A 23,655-nucleotide genomic window follows, 5' to 3' on the forward strand; every position below is an offset into this window, starting at 1 on the left:
ATCTTCTTCTTATTTTTGTTTTTCTAGAGACATCTGAAAATATAGAAATCTTGTCATCCATATAGGAGACTTCTCTTAACTAAAAAATAGGTGAAGAAACGCTTCCTTATCTTGTAGAAATACAAATGCCACTAGAAGTGTTGCTCGAACTACACCTTCTTCTTCTGAAATCTCCAGAATTCTAGATAAGTTCATAGGACTTAACAAATCAACATTAGATTGAAAAACTTATGAAGAAGAAGGTTTTTTAACAGAAGTAGGTATAAAGTATATTTTATGTAGAGGAGAAAGCCCGTCTTCAGGGTATTTAAAGACTTCTTTCAAAAATTTATAAAACAACTCTGTTGGGGACATTGTAAGTGTTTTTGGGAAATTCAAAATTCTTAAATTCAACTGTTTGGTATAATTCTCCATATTTTCCATTTTCCTCAAAAGCACCAATTTGTCCTGAATAATTGAAGTACAAGAAGACTGAACTCCTTGAACAGATTGTTCTAAGGATTTAACCTTCTCCCCTTGGACTTTTAAATCCTCTTTAAACTTTTGCATTTTCACATTTTGTGGAGGGAGTCCATTGCAGTCCAAATTGATTTCAAAGTTATTTCGGCAGGTCTCTCAAGGGGTTGAAGAGTTGGTAATTCCCCTTGCACTGCTGGAATTCCTATAGCCTCTTTTGGTGTAGATAATCCGGCCGTAGAGTCCTGGGGAGCCAGCAAGCCCAATAGCTCCATAGACAGTAGAGCCTACTTTTCCGTGGCAGGGAGTGATCACCAGCTTCTTTTCGTCTCCGCCTCGGGGCGTTCCTGCAGAGCCGAACGCGAGGGAAGCGTTGGCGTTAGGAAGCGAAATCTTGCTCAGCCCCACGGGATCAGTGCCTCCTTCGCAGCCGGGTGAAAGGGGAATGCTTTGAGCCTTTTCTAGCGCCACTATATCTTACTTGAATTAAGGAGATCAGAATTGAATGCAATACTCCAGATGAGGTTGCAGCATGGAATGATACAGGTGCATTATAACATTCTTAGTATTGTTAACCATCCTTTTTTAAAATAATTCCTAACATCCTGCTTGCTTTTTTGACCACTGCCGCACATTGGGTAGAAGGTTTCATTGTATTGTCAGTAACAAAAATAAATCCAACCAAATCTGCAGGAAAACCATCGAAACAGGAAAACCTAACAAAAACTGCAGACAATGTACACGATGCAGGCAAGAATTTATTGCACCAAAGTTAAAATGCAGTAATATAAAAACCTTTTTACCAACCAAGAGACCCAACACGGTCCGTGTTTCGGACAACACACCTTCGTCAGGGGTCCAAGGTAAATAAGATATAAAATGTACCGCAAAAATGAAGATAACAACAAATGCCTGACTGTTGAATACGCCGAGAAAACGCTGTAGCGTTTTCGGCGTATTCAACAGTCAGGCATTTGTTGTTATCTTCATTTCTTGCGGTACATTTTATACCTTATTTACCATGGACCCCTGACGAAGGCGTGTTGTCCGAAACACGGAACGTGTTGGGTCTCTTGGTTGGTAAAAAGGTTTTTATATTACTGCATTTTAACTTTGGTGCAATAAATTCTTGCCTGCATCGTGTACATTGTCTGCAGTCTTTGTTTGGTTTTCATTGTATTGTCTACTAGAAACATGATGGCCAATAAAGGCCAAATGGCTCATCAATTCTGCCCATCCGCAGTAACCATTATCTCTTCCTCTCTCTAAGAGATCCCACGTGCCTATCCCAGGCTTTCTTGAAATCAGACACAGTCTCTGTCGTCACCACTTCTACTGGGAGACTGTTCCATGCATCTACCACCCTTTCTGTAAAAAAGGTATTTCCTTATATTATTCCTCTTAACTTCATCCTATGCCCTCTCATTCCAGAGCTTCCTTTCAAATGAAAGAGATCGAGTCAGGTGCATTTACATCAAGTAGGTATTTAAAATTCTCTATCGTATCTCCCCTCTCCTGCCTTTCCTCCAAATTATACAGATTGAGATCTTTAAGTCTGTCCCCATACACCTTATGATGAAGACCATGCACCATTTTAGTAGTCATCCTCTGGACCGACTCCATCCTTTTTATATTTTTTTGAAGGTTCGGTCTCTAGAATTGTACACAATATTCTAAATGAGGTCTCACCAAAGTCTTATACAGGGGAATCAATACGTCCTTTTTCATACTGGCCATACCTCTCCCTATGCACCCTAGCATCCTTCTAGCTTTTGCCATCACCTTTTCAACCTGCTTGGCCACCTTAAGATCATCACATACAATCACACCCAAGTCCCGCTCTTCTGTCATGCACATGAGTTCTTCACCCCCTAAACTGTACCGTTCCCTCAGGTTTTTGCAGTCCAAATGCATGACGTTGCATTTCTTAGCATTAAATTTTATCTGCCAAATTTCATACCATTCTTCAAGCTTCGCCAGGTCTTTCTTCATGTTATTCACATCATTCTCTTATGCCACATGTATCTGATATTTATAAACAGCAAGCCTGCTTATGTTTTACAGTTATGACCATGATCAACTTTAATCAAATATTAATAAACAGGCCTCAAAGCTCCACGAGGATCTTACAATCCAACACTGGATTATTCTTCCAAAGGAGTCCCTAATATTCTCATTGACCAAAACTGGAAAATGACTGGGAAGAAAAAACTCCAGGGAGAAAAAATTCTGTCAAAAAACTGGTTAGTATTACAATACAAAATACTCAAAAATTCAGTCTCTAAACACACACAAAAAAGCAAAAATTTCTTAAACAGAGCATACTCCAAAAGTGAAAAAAGGAAGAATCAATCTAACTGAAATCATATTGCACAGTCTTCCTTCCACTTCCTAATGTGTCAGCCGAAGATTGTAATCCATAACAATGTAATAATGTTCAATCTACACCAGGGGTCTCAAAGTCCCTCCTTGAGGCCGCAATCCAGTCGGGTTTTCAGGATTTCCCTAATGAATATGCATGAGATCTATGTGCATGCCCTGCTTTCAATGCATATTCATTGGGGAAATCCTGAAAACCCGACTGGATTGCGGCCTTCAAGGAGGGACTTTGAGATCCCTGACTACACAAACTCTGCAAAACTCTTCTATTGTCTTACGTTGTGGATTACAACCTTGCTGCTTATAAATATTGTTTTGTTGTAAAAAGCCTACTCCTATATATTTTTGGATACATATATGGTGATGCCATAAAAGCTTCAAGAAATTTACTGAAGTTGTAGAAGTTGTTATCCCATTCTTGGCTCCATCAGATGATGTCCCTCAATTTTGAGAATGAAAAGAACCTCAGGTAATTTGATTTTACCATCTGCTTGAGTAGAAATGAATGACTGTAGATTGAGTGGAATAAGAGGGAGCATGAGATTAAGGAATGCGTGGAAGTGAAAATTAAATGGTGAGAAAGAGGGCAGTTTGAGTGTATGGGTATGCCGGGAGGGAGAAGAATAATAGGAAGCCGAAGAGGTGACAGGAAGTAACATGAGCCCTTAGGCAACAATGAAATGAGAGCTTGAGAAGGAAGGGTAGATCATTATAAAGCTATTTATAGTTTACATATAAACAAATAGCATACTTCTAAAAACTGAAACATTTACAAGTGTGTGTTAGTTTCTGTCTGTGGTTTATTTCAGGTGATTTTTCCAGAATGTGTCCGGTGGATATCTTTAGAATTTGATCCCCAGTGTGGAACTGCGCAGTCTGAGGATGTTCTCCGCTTGCTAATTCCTATTAGGACTATCCAGAACTCTGGGTTTGGACCAAAGCAGATTGCTCCTCATGAAAGCCTCAATTCATGGATAGAATTCAAGAAATTTTCAGGCTCAACTGGGTGGCCAACTATGGTCATAGTACTACCAGGTAAAAAAAAAAGTTCTGATTGTCGGTGTGTATTTCACAATCTCATTCCAGTGCAAAAGGAGCATTAGTCTTGATGAGAGGGTTATTCACAAGTTTTGCAGGAGTCATCCATAGCTTTTCAGCTCCGCCTCCTTTTGTCAGTGGGCAGTGTCCCATCTCCTCAGTTTTGCCTTCTGCAAGCAAGTTGAGAAGGTGTCTTTTCTTCTGGGGTTTTTTTTTTAAACTAATTTATATTCTGCATATCCTACAATTCTATGCAGATTACAAATTATTCTGGTATTCAAGCATTATTCCCTAACTGTCCCAGTGGGCTCACACTCTATCTAATGTAACTGGGGCAATGGGGATTAAGTGACTTGCCCAGGGTCACAAGGAGCAGTGCAAGATTCAAATCCACAACCACTGCACCACACACCCAACCACTCCACCATGCATATTTATTATTTTAGGGTTTTATTCTGAAGTTCATGGCTTCACCGTACTCCAAAGTTTCCCAGGATTTCTGGGACAGCTCTGTCTAGAAGAATACAGTCTCTAGATCAGAGGACTGTATCTGGGGTGGCAACCCTTTCGCAGGGCACCTACCTAGCCGGCCTGCACTAGGATTGTGGATAGTTCAAGATACATTCCCCTGGAAGCTCTACACACCCCTGATTTATCAGGTGCTTGAACTCAGGCTGAGTGGCCCTGCACTGGTGCAAAGGGCTGTAATGAGTGCATCATTCAAAAGGAATATGCTCTGCATTGGCATAGTAGATCTCCTGACAATTCACTAAAAGAGTGTTGTTTCAACTCATTCCAGAAAACTGTTCTGAAACAGGAGCTCTTGACTCTCCTCCAGCAACATACCATAGAGCCTGTTCTTCTGCTAGAGAGGGTTGGGGGGTTCAACTCCAGATATTTTCTAATACCAAAGAAAACAAGATGAGTTTGACTTATTGTCAATATCTGAGACCTGAACAGATACCTCAAGAAAGAAAAATAATTCTTTCCATTGTGCAGCTCAATGACTGGCTTTGCTCTCTAGATCTGAAATAATTATACACCCATATATCCATTCTCCCTGCTCACAGGAAGTTCTTTCACTTGCAGTTCAAAATTACATTATTAATACAAAGTTTTGCCATTCAGCAATGCCTAAGCCACTCGTGTATTCACAAAATGCCCCATAGTGGTAGTTGCAAAACTGTACAGGTAGGGCATGTATGTCTTTCCCTACCTCGACGAATGGTTAAACAAGGCAGCTTCAAAACAAGTGACTCAAACTGCAATCCTCTCTCATTCGCCATCTCAAGCTATTTGGGTTTGTGATAAATTATTCAAAATCTCATCTTCAGCCAGTTCAGAGCTTGGAGTTTATCAGGGTCTCCTGGGCATAGTCCAAGGTCAAACATTCTGCTGCAGGAAGCACACAATTTAGTTCAGCTCTCTCTAAAATCTCCAAGTATATTTCCACTCATCAAATGCTATACCTCCTTGGTTACATGACCTCAATGGTCTACATCAGTGGTTCCCAACCCTGTCTTGGAGGACCACCACGCCAGTCGGGTTTTCATGATAGCCCTAATGAATATGCATGGAGCAGATTTGAATTCCTGGTACCTCCATTATATGCGGATCACTTTCATGCATATTCATTAGGGCTATCCTGAAAACCCGACTGGCCTGGTGGTTCTCCAGGACAGGGTTGGGAACCACTGGTCTACGTAACACCTTTAGCTCAAACTCACTTCATATGACTCAATGAACTTTTTTTCCAGTAGTTTAAAGTCAAAGGATTACTCTCTGCTTGCATTCAAGTTTCTCCAGCTCACACCACTCTCTTGAATGGTAGATAATACCACATAACTTAATTCAGGGTCTTCTATTTCAACACCCTTTACATCAAAAGGTTCTTGCCACGGATGCTTCCATGATTGGCTGGGGAGCACAACTTGATGGTTTCCATATAACAAGGTTCTTGATCTCCAGCCTTCTCGAACAATTAGCAGTTAAGAATGCCCTCAAGACATTTCAGGATTGCCTCCTGAAATCAGGTAGTCCTTGTTCGCATGGACAGCCAGGTTGCCATGTATTTACCTGAACAAACAGAGAGGAACAAGTTATTACCACCTTCGTCATGAAGCAATTTACTTATGGGCTTGGTTGTCTGCTTGAAGGCCATTTATTTAACTGGCTGATAAAATGCTCTAGTGAACAAATTGAGCAGAGTCCTCCACCCTTGCGAGTTGTTCCTCAGCATGCCAGTCCTTCAATGGATTTTCCAACTCTGGTGGCCCCTATCAATGGATCTCTTTGCTTTCCTTCAACAGAAAACATTCTTGCTTCTGTTCCAGGCTCTATACTCCTGCCCACATAGCTCCAGATGTGTTGCTACTTCACTGGGGGAACAACCTCTTGTATACTTTCCCTCGGATACCTCTTGAAGGGAAAGCTCTTCTCAAGCTGTGTCATGATCAAGGGGCCATGATCCTGATTGTGCCCTTTTAGCCACGTCAAATTTGGTTCCCTCTTCTACTGGAGCTATCAGTCAGACAACCATTAAAGTTTGAATCCTTTTTAACCCTACTCACACAGAATGAAGGATTCTCTTTCTCACATGAAGCCCTGTAGACTAGATGGGCCATTTGTCCTTTATCTGCCGTCATGTTTCTATGTTTCCTTGATGGCCTGCTTTTGAAGCCCTACATTAGCTTCCATGCATCTCTCAGCTTAAATTTCAGTGATACTCCAAGCTTCAAGGAAGCCTTCTACACAGATTTTGTTACCAATGTAAATGGAGCAGATTCTCAATCTGGTGTATCTCCAGGACATTAGACTTGGCCATATTCCCTCTTTCATCCAGCTTTCTATTTCTGGATTGTAAACAAACTCAAGAGTTCATTTAAATGCTATTAGTGCTTTCCACTTGAAGATTGATATCAAACCTGACTAAACAAAAGTTCAAGATGGTTTCCCTGAGCACCCTGTTCCCTATTAGTCAGGAAAGTGATTGGCTATACCAGTCATGGGCAAACTACAGCCCGTGGGCCATATCCGGCCCGTTTAGTTTTTTAATCTGGCCCGCCGAATTATCTTTGTGGCAATGTTTACTTTTCTTTCTACAAGCAGCTGGAGCCTTGAAGTTGTGTGTGGCTGCCGGAAAGCTCTCCTCTGACGCAACCGGAAAAATGAAGTTGCGTCAGAGGAGAGCTTTCCAGCAGATGCATGCGACTTCAAGGCTCTGGCTGCTTGTAGAAAGAAAAGTAAACATCGCCACAAAGGTAAGGGGAAGGAAGGAAGGGAGGGGACTGCTGGACTGTGCGAAGAGGGCTGGAGGGAAGGAGGGGAGGGGTGGAGGAGAGGAACAAACGCCAAAGGGAAATGGGGAAGAGAGAGGGGAGAAGACGCTGAAGGGAACTAGGGAAGAGAGAGAGGGGAGAAGATGCTGCTGAAGGGAACTGGGGAAGAGAGAGTGGGGAGAAGACGCTGCTGAAGGGAAATGGGGAAGAGAGAGATGCCAGACTATGGGGGGAGAGGAGGGAAGAAGATGAGCGCCAGACCAATGGGGGGGCAGGGGGGTGGAGAGAGAGATGGAAGGGAAAGGCACAGTAGCAAAGCATATGGAAGAGGTAGAGAGAAGGCAGACAGTGGATGGAAGGAATTGAATGAGGAGAAGCTGAGGAAAGCAGAAACCAGACAACAAAGGTAGAAAAAAAATTATATTTCTTTTTTTTTTTTTTTTTGCTTTAGGATAAAGTAGTGTATTAGTTGTGTTGATAAACATTTATAAACAAAGCCCTGTCGGCTGAACATCTCTCTCTCTAGTTTATCAGCTTAAACTTTGATTTATAAAATGACAATTGTACAGAATATTGTTTCTTTTTATACTTTAATAAAATAAGTTCAGTATAAAACTATTTGAGGCTTGTGTGGATGGGTTCAAATGGTTTGCGGGGACGGGGACCTAGCTCGCGGGGTCTGGCCCCTCTGTCAAATTTAAGAACTCATTGTGGCCCACAAGTCAAAAAGTTTGACCACCCCTGGGCTATACTGTCTGGATTTGAAGGACACCTATATCCACTTACAGTTGTACTTCATTTACAGGAAATACCTGAATTTTATAGTAGGGGGAACATCGCTACAAGTATTGTGTCCTGGCATTTGGTCTTGAATCTGTGCCCAGAGTTTTCACTTAGGCAGTGTTGCTATGCAGACTGAAGAAGGGGTTGCTGATCAAGAGCATATCAATGGAAGGTACAAATGAATCAATGCACAGAACGATTTGGGTGCTGGAGCTACTAGGATTCATCTTAAACAATTCCAAGTCCTACCTTGGCCCTTTCCAAAAACGAGTTCATTGGAGCCCTGTAAGATATGACTTGAGCTAGTGTTTTTTCCCAACCCAACAAGTCTCTAATTTCAGTGGTTCAATAGGTGTGCCAGAATCAAAGGGTTTCAGTCTAGCAAATGTTGAGATTGCTAGGCCCCAAGGCCTCCACCATTCATGTTATACCTACAGCATGTCGCTATTTAAGAGAAGCTCAATGGCTCCTTTCTTCCCAGTGGATTTGAGCTATGGGGAAACCTCCTACTTTCAAACCTTCACACATTTCTATTTTGGTGGCTAATTTGCAACAATTTGAACAAGGGCCTGCCTGCATCCACCTGGGGTGGGGAACTCATGTAGATGGGCACCGCACCCAGGATCAAAGGTATGCTCAGGAGTGGGCAGCAAATCACTCTCTAAAGGCTTTTAGAGTGGCTAGCAAACCAAATTATCTTGACCCAAGCAGCCAACCAAAGTGCAATGTATTGGGTCAATGAGAAGGGAGGTATGGGTTCATACCTCCTGTGTCAGGAGGCAGTCAAGATGTGAAGATGTGCTATCTTCCATGAGATGATGCTCAGAGCCATTTAGATGGCAGGGAAGGACAATTGTCTGAATCAAGTAATGTTACTTAATGTGAACATTGCCTAAAAAAAATATTTCAAACGTGGGTCAACCCCTCGATAGATTTTATTGTCAGTCACCTCACCTCACCTCCATGACAGGAAGTTCTGTTAGCCAAGAAGGGAATAGAATCCACAATGAAGCAGGCATTAATGCTAAGCCTCACTATAGACACCCATAAAGAATAGTTGGAGCCTGAGGGGAAAGAAAGTCCCAAAGACCAGGAAGTTTCTACTCTGAAAGAAAGGTGGTTCTATAGGGTTTATTGCCTGCTTTGAATCCCTGAGGCTCACGTATCTATTCTGCCCAATTGGTCATATGAAAAAATTGTGATCTCTCAATTGCAAACCTTTTTAGAATCATCTTTTGCATTACATCCCAGACAGTTGGGTTTTCAGATAGGCTTTAGCATGGAGACTATTCTAACCTCCCTTCATTGTGAAGTTTGTAGCAAACTTGAGAATGGCTTTATTGCCCTGGCAGTATCATTAGATCTCTTTGCCGCTTTTGATTTTGTCACAATTTCTTGCTACTGCAGCGACCGTCCTCTCTTGATATTATGGAACTGTATTAGTTTGGTTCAGTTCTTTTCTACAGAATCACACATTTAAATGATCATGGCAGTCGTTTTTATCAAATCCTCAACCAGTTCATTATAGGGTTTCTCAGGGCTCCATTCTATCCCCAACCTTCTTTAATCTATTCCTTAGTCCTCTGGCACCTTTGGTTTAGGAACACAGCATTAGTGCTTACAATTTTGCTAATGATATCCTTTCCTTCACCATACTACAGCTGAATTTTTAGATTTATCACCTTTACAATCTTGCCTAGGTGCAGTTTCTATTTGGCTTCATGACCATAGGCATGCATTAAACCTGTCTAAGTCTACAGCTTGTTGGCTCACAGACCATAATCCTATTCTGACAAACCACCTCTATTTTGTTTAGCTTACCAGTTCCATCCATTACATCATTTAAATATTTAGGAGTTACTATAAATTCACATTTAACTTTCACTCAACATATTTCATCAGTTTTAAAATCAAACTTTGTCTTAAATCAGATTTGAACTGTAAAAAGTTGTCTATCTTGCTCTTGTGACATCTCAAATTGATTACTGCAGGAGAGATTACACTATAAGGTCATATGGTTTCTAATGGAAGAGCTTTGCTGTCTAGTGTGAGGGCAAGGCCCTAGATCCATTTTTCTGTCCTACATAAAAACTGCTTGAATACCTTCTACACCTGTCAGAGGTCAGTCTAAAGACCAACTCAATAAGGGTTCACCTCAGCAGTTGAAGCTTTTCACTTTATAAAGATAAGCCCATCTCTGCTCAGTCTTTGGTTGTCCACTTCATGAGGGGCATGCTTCCAGTGAATGGCCCATCAAGCAACCCACAGTATCTTGGGATCTTGGAATCTTAGCTTTGTCCTAACCTAATTGATGAAAACTTCCTTTTAATCACTTGTGCCCAGATACACTAAAGCCAGCGATAGTCGTTAAACCTGTTTTGACAGCTTTAGCAACAATCACATTTGCCAACCTAATGCACAAAATGGCTCACTGCGTGGTTTTCCCCTCAATCACACATTTTCTGATCCAGAAGTTAAATTGGAAGGAGGGACTAAGCTGGAAGAAGATCCCAGAGTAGGCCTGTGATGTTGCCTTGTCTTCAATGAATCTTCTAAGAGGCTGATAGACCTGGTGCAAGAGGCGTAAAGGTGTCAACCCGGTGAGGGACTCGGGGTTGGTTTTTTGGGGTTTGTTTTGCTGTTTGACACGTAATCATTGGATCTGCGATTAGGAGAGATTAGGAGTCGGGCTGCCGTATCCGCAATCATGGAGGGCTGCTGCTGCTGCATCCCCAAAGGGTGGAGGGGATTACTTGGTCTGCTGGACTGGCTGGCTGGAGCTGAATAGAAGGGAAACAGGTGCTGGATCTGGTCTGGGGATTGGGGGGAAGAGAGAGGTGCTGGACCCATGTGGTGGGGGACTGGAGCTGGAGGTAAGCGAGAGGTGCCAGACCCACACCTGAGCACTGAAGAGAGGGGCTAGAGGTATTGGATCTATGGGAAAGGGGGCTAGAGGGAAGGGAGAGAGCTGCAGAACCTCCAGGAAGGAGGAGAGGGAAGGGAGAGAGAAAAGCTGAATCAAGGGGATGAAGGAAGAGTGTGTGAAATATTGAACATAGCAGAGGTAGGGAGCAAAGAGAGTTTGAGAGAGGGAAGAAGCTGGACACAGGGAGATATACATAGTAATCCTTGGAGCTCAGGACTGTCCCTGAAGTTGTTTCACCATCCACTAAGTGGGGGTTGAGCTCAGACTGTTAGGTGCGCATAGGGGGCTCAGCAGTGTCCTGCAGCATACCAGCTGTCCTGGTATGCATCCAGTGTTCTGCAGGGGTGGAGGAGTTGTCAGACAGTGGAATCTGACTGGCAGCTCAAAGATCACCTTGGAGAAGGCTTTCCCAGCAGTGTGGCAGTGAATTCTAGCTGGCTACTGACTGAGAGCTGGAAGCAGGTGTCTCTGGTAACAGTGAATACAGCAGAGCTGACAGGATCTCACAGTGATTTTGAAAAGTTAATTTCGTGGGGTTTTCTGTTTTTAAGTGTGCCCCTACCTGAAAAATTCTAAAATTGCCATTTTTTATTTTTGGGAAGTATTTATTTTAGTACATTTTTGGCGAGAATTTGGTGTCAGTGGCCATCTTTGGATTTTTAGCAATTTTTTTTTCATCTTCTCCCTGCTTCTTCAAAACTCTGTTTTTTGTCAAGAAATTTGCTGGGATGGAATCTTCAAAGTCTCCTCTTGTGAACATTGTGCAAATTTAGCACTTTTGAGCATCCTTGCGCCATGTGCCGCATGATGTGGGAGGGGGGGGACAGTAGCTACCAGCTCTGCTTCCCCCTCACAGAAGCAGGTGATACTATGCTCAGCTAGTCAAGCGGGGTGGCCACCATTGCTTTCAGGGCTTGACTCTGCTGTTTTTTTTTGGGCAGCCAGGTGGTGGACCCTCCTCAGCTTAAGAAACGCAAGTCTAAGTCATCGAAGGATGATTGTGCTCCAGGGACCTGAGATTTTTGTGGTTTGAATTTCAGACCAGAGGTTCTGCTGCTGGATGTTTTCCGCCTCCTCTGTTGGCGGCAGAGCACCCTCATTGAGTTCCCCTCCTCCATCCCCTCCACTTATTCCTCTTCTGACTCCTGTTCTAGGGGATCCGGCGGCTGATCCTGACCTCTCTGAGCCTTTCTTTGATAGTGCAGCCCTTCCCAGATTGGGGGATCCGGACTTAGGTACTGGATCAACGAGTCCCTTAGGGGCTCCAGATCCTGGTGGTGATCCGACTGTGCTGCGCTTATTTAAATTTGCGACTTTGCCTGATCTGATTGCTGAATCTTTACAGGAATTGAACTTGTCCCCTCAGCCAGTTATTTTTACATCTTCTTTTCCCTGGCTTTGTAGTGTGCGCTCGCAATCTGTGACCTTTCCTTGGCATTCGGATATGAGTTGTATGGTCTCTGAGCAGTTTGACTCTCTAGAAGGTCCTGAAATGCTAGGGCTATGCCCGGTTTGTATCCTATGGCACAGGAGTGCCAGCAGCTCTGGGACAGCCCAAAGTGGATGCCTTGGTGGTTCAGGTGACTAGGTGCACCTCTCTTCCCAGTGATGGGGGAGTGGTGTTGAAGGATATGAAGGGCTGCCGTGTGGATGTGATCCTCAGGAAAATTTTCAAGACAGCCAATTTAGGCATTAAGGCAGCAGTGACGACATCTTTTGTGGCATGTGCCTGTATCTCTCGACTGCGTACGCTGGAGACTGATGTGGTGGAGCTTCCTCAGCTTCTGATGGCTCTTCAGATGCGTTATATGATCTTTTGAAAATGCAGGAAAAGGTGTCAGCGTATTCTATTTTGGCACAGCGAATGCTTTGGGTTGGGCAGTGGACTGTGATTCCACCTCCAAGGCAACTTTAGCGTGGCTGTCTTTCAAGAGACAGTTGTTATTTGGTAAGGGACTCATGGATTCGGTATTGGATTGTTGCCTGAAGACCCTACCTGGTAGAGCCAGATCTTCCAGGGGTTCTAAGCGTTCTAATTTTTGTGGCTCCCACATACATTTTCGTGACTACTGGCAATATGTTGCTTCCTCGTTGCAGAGATCTTCACAGAGTTCCCGGGGTCAGTATGTAGGCTACAGGCATTCCCAACCTTCCGCCTCCCATCCTGCACGAACTGTCTGAAAGATACAATGACGCCAGAGAGCAACCTGCCCTTCTGCGGATAGGGGACCGGCTCTCTGAGTTTCTGCCTGCCTGGATGCGCATTACAGCAGACCAATGGGACTTGGAAATTATTTGGTCAGGCTACAAGCTGGAATTTTCCAAACCTCGTCAGATTGGTTCATGGATTCTTCATCCAGGTGCCCGAATATTCGAGCTATAGAGCTGGTGCCATACACCTCTCGAGCTCAAGCAGATACTCTGTATACTTTATCATACCAAAGAAAGGATCAGAAGATTGGAGACCAATTCTGCATGTGAATGCGACGCTCAAAATTCCTCGATTCCGAATGCAGACTGTGCGGTAGGTCATTGCAGCAGTGGTTCCAGGGGAATTTCTGGTCTCCCTGGATCTGACAGAGGTGTACTTGCACATTCCCATTTTTCCGGCCCACTGCAAGTTTCTGCAGTTCCATGTTCTGGGTCAGCATTACCAGTTTTAGACCCTGCTCTTTGGGCTAGCAACAGCAGCCCGGACCTTCACCAAGATAATTGTGGTAATGGCGGCTAATCTGAGGAAGATAGGGTTGCAGGTTCACCCTTATCTAGATAATCAGAGCCCCCTACTGATCGAGGAGCGACACGAGCCTGGGCTAGATTATCAACTACAGGAAGAGTCATCTGATGCCCATGCAGGTGCTGGAAGACCTGAGCTAGATTATCAACAACAGGAAGAGTCATCTGATGCCCATGCAGTTGCTGGAATACCTGGGAGTTCTTTTAGATGTGGCAGCGTACCGTGTTTACCATCCTGAGTCTCGCAGGCAAAAGTTGTGTGCTCAGATTATGGCTCTTTTGAAGAAGTCGTCTCCTACGGCGTGGGACTACCTACAGGTTCTGGGATCCATGGTGGCCACGCTGGATGTCATCCCTTGGGCGATAGTGCACATGCATCCTCTTTAGCATGCTTTGCTGTCCCGCTGGGCACCCCACTAAGAGGCTTTGCAGATATGTTTGCCATGGACTTTGGAGGCCCAAGCGAGCATGTACTGGTGGCTTCGTCCTTAATCACTCTGTAAGGGCACTCCGTTGCACATTGCCTCCTGGACTGTGGTGATGACAGATGTCAGCCTTTGGGGCTGGGGAGCATACTGCAATTATTGTCCTCTTCAGGGCTGTTGGACTCCTTCTCAGAAAAGGTGGTCAATCAATCGTCTGGCACTCAGGGCCATTCGTCTCTCCCTGAGAGCATTGCAGGTGACCCTGGCATCTCCAACAATGTGACAGCGATGGCCTATGTCAGTCGCCAGGGAGGGACCAAGAGTTTTCCCTTGGCTCAGGAAGCCTGCCTGCTTTTCCTTTGGGCTGAACATCATCATCTAGTGCTGACGGAAGCGCATGTGGCTGGAGTGGTCAACGTTCAAGCAGATTTTCTGTGCTGACAGACTATGGATCTGGGCGAGTGGGCCCTTTCATTGGAGGCATTCCAGACAATTGTGTGATGCTGGGGCCAGCCCAGCATTGACCTCATGGACAGGGCAAGAAACAAGAAGGCACAGTGCTTCTTCAGTCACTGATTCGAGCCCGGAAGCAAGTGCCTTGATGCTCTAGTGCAAGGGTGCCCACACTTTTTTGGCTTGCAAGCTACTTTTAAAATGACCAAGTCAAAATGATCTATCAAGAATAAAATTTTAAAAAGCACAAAGCACACTGAATGCAGAGAAAATGTTAATTATCATTTGTATTTGGGGTTTTTTTCAGAGGTCAAGTCAGATGACTTTAAAATATGCAATGTCACCTCAGTAACAACTATACAAAAATAGACAAATATACCCCCTCCCCTTTTTACTAAACTGTGATAGCAGTTTTTAGCGCAGAGAGCTGTGCTGAATGCCCCTCACAGCTCCCAACGCTCATAGGCTTCCTGCACTAAAAACCACTATCGCGGTTTAGTTAAAGGAGGTCATAGTGCAAAATATAGACAGCAGATGTAAATTCTCAAAACGGACACATTTTGATCACTAAATTGAAATAAAATCATTTTTCCTACCTTTTTGTCTGGTGATTTCATGAGTCTCTGATTGCACTTCCTTCTTCTGTAAATCCAATATTTCTTTTTTTCTGCCTTTTTCTTTCTCTCTCCCTCTGCTCCCCTCTCTTTATTTCTCTCTTTCTTTCTCTCTCCCTCTGCTCCCCTCTCTTTATTTCTCTCTTTCTTTCTCTCTCCCCCTGCCTACCTGTCTTTCTTTCACTCTCCCCCTGCCTCCCCCCAAGCCATTGTGCCAATTTCTCCACTTCCCCAATTCTTTCTCTCTCTCTGCCCCACCCCCCAAGCCACCATGAAGATTTCTCCCTGCTTCCCCGAGCCATGCCGGGCCCACAAGCCTCCCCCCCCCCCCCCCCCAACATCAATTCTGACGTCGGAGAGGAAGTTCCAGGCCAGCCAGGCATATTGGCTGGCCCAGAACTTCCGCTCCAACATCAGAATTGACATCGGAGGTGAAGGCTTGTGGGTCTGGTGCTTTTACGCGCCTGGCATGGCTCGGGGAGGCAGGAAGAACAAGATTGCAAAGGCAACACGATCGACTCGCGTTGGCTTTGCGATCTACTGGTCGATTGCAATCAACCATTTGGGTACCCTTGCTCTAGTGCAACAGTGGCCTTCGGGAGTTCTTCTCTATGTCTTTTCTCCGTTTATGGCCAACGATCACCAGAATCCTTCAGAGGATTGTGTGTCATCCCAGGAGCATCATACTGGTGGCACCTGATTGGAAGACCGTGGATTTGCTGCTGCTGCACATAGGATGCAGTCTTCATCTGAGCATCTATTCAGACCATCTCAGTCAGGGTCCAGTGGCCATGGAAGATCCAGGTAGGTCGCTTTGCACTTACGGCATGACTCTTGAGCATGCTGCCCTAGAACATAAAGGATATTCGACTCCGGAAGTTGATATGCTTCTCAGAGAAAAGAAGTCATCCGCGGTGTTGGATCAAGAGTAGATCCGAAAGAAAAGGTAACAAACTGGGACTTAAATTGCCTATATACAAATGCTAGGAGCCTAAGGACTAAAATGGGGGAGCTAGAAGTTATAGCCAGAAATAAGGACCTAGACATAATAGGAATCACAGAGACATGGTGGTCAGAGGACAACAAATGGGATGTGGCCCTGCCAGGGTACAAACTCTACAGGAGGGACAGGGCACACAAGAAGGGGGGAGGAATAGCACTGTATATAAAGGACTCCATTCCTTCATCCAGAACAGAAACAACGATAAAGGCAGACAGTCTGGAGTCACAATGGGTTAAGCTGACAGGAGGGGAAGGAGCTGACATCAAACTGGGACTGTACTATCGCCCACCAGGACAGCCAGAAGCAAACGACCTGGACCTGGAGGCCGAACTGAGGCAGGTGTGCAAAAGTGGAAGGGTGGTGGTTATGGGGGATTTCAACTATCCGGGAATAGACTGGGACATTGGGCTCTCAATTTGCACGAGAGAAACTAAATTCCTAGAGGCGATAAGGGACTGTTTCATGGAGCAGCTGGTTACGGAACCAACGCTCTCCTGAAGAGATTTGCAAGACGGCCATGTGGTCTTCGCGTCACACATTTGCCTTGTTCTACAGAGTGGATGTTGCTGCCGCGTAGGACTCTGCCTTCGGGTCCTCGGTCTTAAGGGCAGGCTTAGCAAGCCCACCCTAGCTATTTTAAGGGGGACTGCTTTTGTATGTCTCTGTTGTCTAGAATGTCTTACCTATTGCACTGGAAAAAGAAATTATGTACTTAACCTGCTAAGCTCTTTTCCATTAGATAGGTGAGACATTCTACACTCCCCACCCTGTCCTTCCTGCGCCTGCTTTCAATTTTCAGTCTACTTATGCTTCTCCAAGCTGATTCTTGGTGACTGGCCAGCCCTTTGGGGTTGTGAAGAATCTGTACATATGTTCAGCTTGGGATTAGTTTCTGAGCTCCTTTGATGCCTGTGTTGATGGCTAACGGTACTGTTTAGTTGTTTATGAGCAGAACGATAGTTTAGCCCAGGGCTGCCCAAGTCCAATCCTTGAGATCTACTGGAAGGCCAGGTTTTCAGGATATCCACAATGAATATGCATGAGAAATATTTGCCTGCACTGCCTTCTTGGTGTGCAAATCTCTCTCATGCATATTCATTGTGGATATCCTGAAAACCTGGCCTGCCAGTAGATCTCGAGGACTGGATTTGGGCAGCCCTGGTTTAGCCTGTGGTTACTGGTGCCTCTACTTAACATGTGTGGGTGCCTTTCTATGCTTGGGTTCTGACTGCTAGAGGGCGCTAAGCTGATCTTTGAAGTACACTGGAGGCAGAGTGAAAAATCCAGAGTAGATTCATTTTGCAGTCCATGCGGGTATGGTAATCTTGTTGTCTAGAATGTCTCATCTATTTACTGGAAAAGAGCTTACCAGGGTAAGTACATAATCTCTTTTTCCTTAGCAACTTTATTCTAGTCAGCACATTGGGAGTTCTCAGTAGAAGACATGGGTATCTTTTAGAACTTAATAGTCATGTTCCAGAAATCAGGTTTCTAGGAATCACTATTGTATGATGTTTGTATTGATAATTTTTGTTGGTAACTTTTTTTTTTTTTCTGGCTGCTATCTTGGAAGGATATTTTTAGAGGCGTGAAATAGGAAAGCGTTCACTCAGGTTATATATTTTTTAATTTGTTCAGCTAATAATGTTGCTTGTTTCCTTAGGAAATGAGGCTCTATTTTCATTGGAGACTGCATCAGACTATGTCAAAGATGAAAAGGCTTCCTTCTATGGCTTCAAGTGTTTTGCTATTGGGTATGAATTTAGTCCAGGAACTGATGAGGTGAGAATTTGTAATCTTTTAATTCTATGCAACCATAATTTTGATTTTATTTAAAACCTTTTTATTATAGGTACATTGGTTCTGGTGGTGTTATAGGGAAAATCTGTATGGTTCAGAATTTGCCAGAATTCCTGTCTTGAACAGAACTCTGTTCTTGCCACATAGAATTCTGCATACAGAGAAACAGCAGCTCATACAGATCTCCCCCACCCCTCAGTAAACAATACCATTTTGTATTGTCCTGCACTGCCTTTCACCTATGAGGAGGCCAGCTGCATATTGTTCTGTATAATTGTCCTTCTAGAATCAGACTGCTAATTTGATTCTTGCAGTTCAGATCATCAATCTGATTGTAGATGGCCCCATATGTAGTTTCTCTCCTCCAGGTAGATGATCAGTACCATGGAGTAATGGAAAATTATATTGTACGCAGGGGAAGAGGATGTGCTGAAGTGGAGAATGGAGAAACTGGTGGTATGTGTCCTGCAGGAGGGTAGGAAACAAGATAGGTGTGTATTCAAAGAAGGGAGAAAAGGATTCAGAGACTACACTAGGAGCTCAGTCGTCCAGAAATGCTTTCATAAACTAAAACTGATACGTTCAATCACATCACTTTTAGACCCTCACCCCCTCTATAAACATACTCATCCATTCATTAGTCATATCACATATCGACTATTGTAACTCACTCTATGAAGACATAACACAAAAATAAATTTGGCGACTCTAAATTCTGCAAAATACCGCAGTCAAACTTATCTACAAAGCTAAGAAATTTGATCACATCACTCCCCTCCTTCACGATGCTCATTGGTTACTTATCACACATCGCATCACTTATAAAATTATTCTCCTCACCTACAAAATCAAACAAACTCACATTCCTGCATTCATCGATAAACATATGATCTTTTACTATTCCGCCAGAACGCTATGATCTACTAACCAGAGTCTATTCCCTCTGTCCGCAAACTATTTTACGACACCCCTTGAAAGGCCATTATCTTTAGCAACTCTCCAGACCAGCATAGGCATCTTACAAGCGGGTTGTATCTCATCATGACCAGTAGGTGGAGACTGAGACAAAACTTTGGAATGATACTTAATAGGTTACTCCCCCTAATTACCTCAGTCTTCTTTCAGTCTCCAGCAGGTGTGAGTGAGTTGTACCCATTTCCCTTCTGTAGGGCTGTTGGATTTTGTTCAGGATTCCTAGTCAATGTTTTTGTGCCAGACTGAGCTTGGGTGGGCCCTGTTTGAGGGACTGTCCACCCTCGGGAGTGTCAAACCTGGCGGGTCTCGTGATGGGTCCCTCCACCTCACCAACATTTTTTTAGAGGTGCCTCAGCAGTAAGCCTTGCCCCTAATTCAAGCAAGACATACTGCTTTGAGAACCAGTGGAGTTTGTTCTGTAAAAAATAAAAAAAATCCTGATGCAGTGCTGGTCTGAAGGGTTGCTTTCCCTTTAAATTTAATGTATTTTACTGTATTTTTCAACTAAGTGGTACTTTTCTTTAGTTAGGTCGCATGTGGAGCAATGGGCACTTCACAGGGGAAGAAGTGCTCATTTTGCTCCAGATGCGAGGCACTTGTGGCTGGCCTTTGTAAGCGCTGCACAGGCCAGAGCGGTGGAGGAGCCTCGTTGGCAGTGGGTGCCGGTGGCCAGGGCTTCCTGACGAAAGTGCCTCGCGAGTCGGCAGCTGACAGCGGGAAGGCCCGGTCTTCCCCAGCCACCCACAGAGGGATTTCCTCAGCCGCCGATGGTGAGGGTAAAATGATTCCCTTGCCGCCAAAGCGTCTGGGGATTCCCTCACAGCTGTTTTTCTCACAGCTGATGCCAGCTTGCCTGCTTTAGCGGCTGGGACAATTCAGGCTTCCCATCCGCTACAGGCCCTGGAGGGGTTATTTTCAGCTGCAACTTCGCCATTTTTGGCGGGAAGACCCTCCAGTTTTTCTGCAGCCTCAGGTGACCTTCCCCCTGTCTTGCAAAAACAGGGGCAGGTTTTAGCTGGGTCCCTTGCTGTGGCAGGGAGTCCCATGGGGCCACCAGGGGTTTTCCCCCAGATTTATTTTTTACTTTATGCAGAGCTTATTTTCAGGCGGCTGGGGGGTCTGCGTTTGCCCCGGGGGTCTTGGGGGGGTTCCTCCACACCCTCTGTGGCTCTGCCCCCCTCTACTTCTTTATTGCTCCCTCTGCCTCCTCCCTCGTCCAAGAACCTGCGGGTTGCATGGGATGAAGACTTGTGGTCTGAGGAGCGTGTTGACTTCAGTGAGGACCTTGACCCTTGGGGAGACCTCCAGGATCCTCTTGAGGGGACATCCACTGGTACCGGGGATTCGTTTTTTTCCGTCTACCAGTGAGGAGTTGTCCGATGTGTGCCTTTTTCAGAGAGACGAGCTCCCAGTTTTGATTCAGCAGGTCTCCTCGATGTTGCGCTTTGAGGATGTGCACTTGAGACCCTGCGTGTGGAGGATCCTCTTCTTAAGGGAATCCGCTCTGAGTCCTTCTCTTTTCCTATGCTTCAGGATATTCAGGATGTTATCCAGGCACAGTGGAATATGCCGGAGGCGCGTTTTGATTTACACGCCCCATCACTTGTTTGTATTCTATCCCGGAGGGGGATAGGACTACCTTGATGACACCAGTTGTAGATGCAGTGGTCTCAGCTATTACTAAGCGGCATACTGTGCCCATGGAGTGCGGTTCTGCTTTATGGGACTCTGAGGAGTGTAAGTTGGAGACCATTCTTAAGCAGAATTTTAATGTCTCTGCCTTGGGAGTCCAGGCGGCTATTTGGGGGGGGGGGGCTCGTAGCTCGGGCCGTTTTTCGGTGGGCCGAGCGTGTCCTTTACCATGAGTCTGATGACTGGTCCTTGGTGGATCAGGAGATGGCAAAGATTAAGATGACAACCTCTTTCCTCTCAGACACCCTCTATGACTTGGTGTGGATGTCTGCCAATTCTATGGCTTTTGCAGTGACCGCTCGTCGCACCTTGTGGCTTCGTGGTTGGTTGGCGGATGCAGCGTCCAAGACTAAACTTACTAAATTTCCTTTTAGCGGATCTTTTTTGTTTGGAGAGGATTTGGATAAGTTAGTTCAGACTCTGACGGACTCTAAAGTGCCCCGCCTGCCTGAAAACAATGCTTGCCCGGCTGTTAGAGGTGGCACTACTCGGGGTCATTTGCGGGAGTTCCACAGATATTGCCCTGGACATTGGGCTACTCCCTTCTCTTCTGGTTTTTCCAGGGGTCGTTTCTGTCAGCACATGCGGTCCTTTTGGGGGGGGGGGGGTCTGTGAAGGAGCTGGGAATCCCTCCTCCACGGCCTCCAAGCCCCGTCCTGCCCAATGACTCCTTGCCGGTGCCCCTTCTGATTCCAGTGGGTGCCCGGCTGCACGATTTTTCTCCAAAATAGGCAGAAATCACATCCGATCAGTGAGTCTCTGAGGTAATTCGAGACGGTTATGCCCTGGAGTTTTCTCATTCCCTGCCAGATCTTTTTCTAGCTTTGCCTTTTCAGGCACCGTGGAAGGAAGTAGGCTTTTCGCCATACCCTTCAAAGATTGTTAGATCTCAAAGCAGTAGTTCTAGTCCCTCTTCAGGAGTGTTTCTTCAGCAGGTACTCGATTTATTTTGTGGTGCCCCAAAAAGAAAGGACTTATCGACCCATAAAATTTGAAGGGGTCAACAGGGCTCTCAGGGTTCCTTCTTTTCACATAGAGACACTGAAGTCGGTGATTCTGACGGTTCAGCCGGGGAAATTTCTGACCTCTCATGATTTGACGGAAGCTTACTTGCGTGTTCCAATCAGGGCCTCCCATCAGCGTTTCCTTCATGTTGCGATCTTGGGTCAGCACTGTCAGTTCTGTGCACTTCCTTTCAGTCTGTCCAAGGCTCTGCGGATGTTCACCAAGGTTATGGTGATCGTCGCGATGGCATTGTGCAGAGAGGGCATTCTGGTTCATCCATACCTGGACGACTGGTTGATTTGAGCGAAGTTGTTGCAGGAGAGCACTCGGGTCACGGCTCGGGTAGTGGAATTCCTGCAGTCACTGGGCTGGGTTGTCAACCTTTCCAAAAGTCGGTTGACCCCCATCTCAGCACCTGGAGCACCTTGGAGTTCTGTTCGACACCTCCTTGGGCAGTCTTTCTTCCAGAGGCCCGGGTAAACAAATTGCAATCTCAAATTCAACTGCTTATGGTGTCCTGGTGTCCTCGAGCGCAGGATTTTCTCCAAGTCTTGGGGGTCGATGGCGGCTTCCCTCAACATGGTGAGGTGGGCTCAGGCCCACATGCATCTGCTTCAGTATGCTCTTCTTCAGAGTCGCCCCAGTGGCACAGTTTGGATATTCCTGTTCCTCTGAGGGGCTTGGCTCGCTGCAGTCTTTGTTGGTGGCTCCAGACCTCTCGTCTAGTTCAAGGGGTTATGCATCTTTGAGCATCACCGTCCACTATGGCTGACCAGTCTCCTCGGTTGGGGAGCTCAGTGTCTCGGTCACTCAGCTCGGGGCACTTGGTCCAAGGAGGAGGCAACCTGGTCGATCAATGTTCTGGAAACCAGAGCCATCCGTCTGGCGCTCTTAGCCTTCCGATCCTTCTTAATATTTAAATCTTTATTGATTTCAAACTTTGATAGTGCAATACAATTGGTATATCATAAATACTTCATAGAACGCACTAATAACTATACAATTATTACATTAAATGGTCATTTACTCCCATCCTCATCTTAATTATTAATACAATAATACATATGATGTGATTTCAATATTATAATTAAATAATTTAGCTCCTCAAAATACAGGCAAGTCAGTTCGGGTTCTTTCAGACAATGCCACAGCTGTAGCCTATGTCAATAGTCAGGGGGGCATCAAGAGCACTCTGGTGGTGCAAGAGGTGGCTCTGCTCATGGTCTGGGCAGTGCCTCATCTTTGGGACATCTCGGCCTCCCACATAGCTGGAGTGGAGAATGTTCAAGCGGACTTTCTAAGTCATCACGTATTACATCCCGGAGGGTGATGTTGAAGTCACGTGGCTTTTCAGTGATAGTGCAAGCTTGGGATCAGCCCCTCATGGACCTAATGGCCACGAGTGTCAATGCCAAAACACCCCGCTCTTCAGTCGTCGCAAAGACTGTCAGGCCGAGGGTCTGGATGTTCTGGTCCAACCATGTCCAACGGAGGGTCTGGTGTATGTGTTTCCTCCGTGGCCATTAGTGGGTAGAGTTCTTCTTTGCATTGTGTGTCATTCGGGCATTGTGATTCTGGTGGGCCCAGATGTACGTGGTATTCGGACCTGGTGAGGCATCTGGTAGCGGATCCTGTGCCTCTATCTCTCTCACCCAACGTTCTGACTCAGGGTCCTATTCCCATGTTTGATCCATGTCCCTTTTGTCTTGCAGCTTGGCCCTTGAAAGGAAATGCCTAGGTAAGAAGGAGTATTCAGATAGATTCATCTCAACCCTGTTGGAATCCTGGAGACTTTCCACTTCTCGAGCTTACATGCAGGTTTGGCATATATTTGAGGAGTGGTGTGCTGTGTGTGAAGTGGTCTCTTTTCGTGCTTCCCTGCCTAACATCTTAGAGTTCTTGCAGGATGGCCTGGACATCTTGTGGCCTTCTCAGCCTTTCGAGGGTTGTTACAGGGTCAGCGTCTGACTGCCATTCCTGATTTCGTTCGCTTCTTGCGAGCAGCCAAGTTGCTCAAGCATCCCGTTAGACTGTCTGTTCCTTCTTGGGATCTTAATCTGGTCTTGTCTGTGCTGGTGCGCCCACCCTTCGA

General features: G+C 45.3%; 1 protein-coding gene across 9 annotated transcripts in view; it reads left to right on the plus strand.

Moving 5' to 3' along the window:
- The window catches only part of MYCBP2 (MYC binding protein 2), a 977,923-nt gene that overhangs the window by 542,265 nt on the left and 412,003 nt on the right, over window positions 1–23,655 (plus strand). For all 9 annotated transcript variants that reach the window (XM_033949399.1, XM_033949405.1, XM_033949401.1 and 6 more), the window contains 2 exons: window positions 3,645–3,870; window positions 17,755–17,873. In XM_033949399.1, the coding sequence (XP_033805290.1) occupies window positions 3,645–3,870; window positions 17,755–17,873 (345 nt within the window). The remainder of the gene's footprint in view (window positions 1–3,644; window positions 3,871–17,754; window positions 17,874–23,655) is intronic.

The sequence above is a fragment of the Geotrypetes seraphini genome, chromosome 6 (assembly GCF_902459505.1).
Source record: "Geotrypetes seraphini chromosome 6, aGeoSer1.1, whole genome shotgun sequence".
NCBI lineage: Eukaryota > Metazoa > Chordata > Amphibia > Gymnophiona > Dermophiidae > Geotrypetes > Geotrypetes seraphini.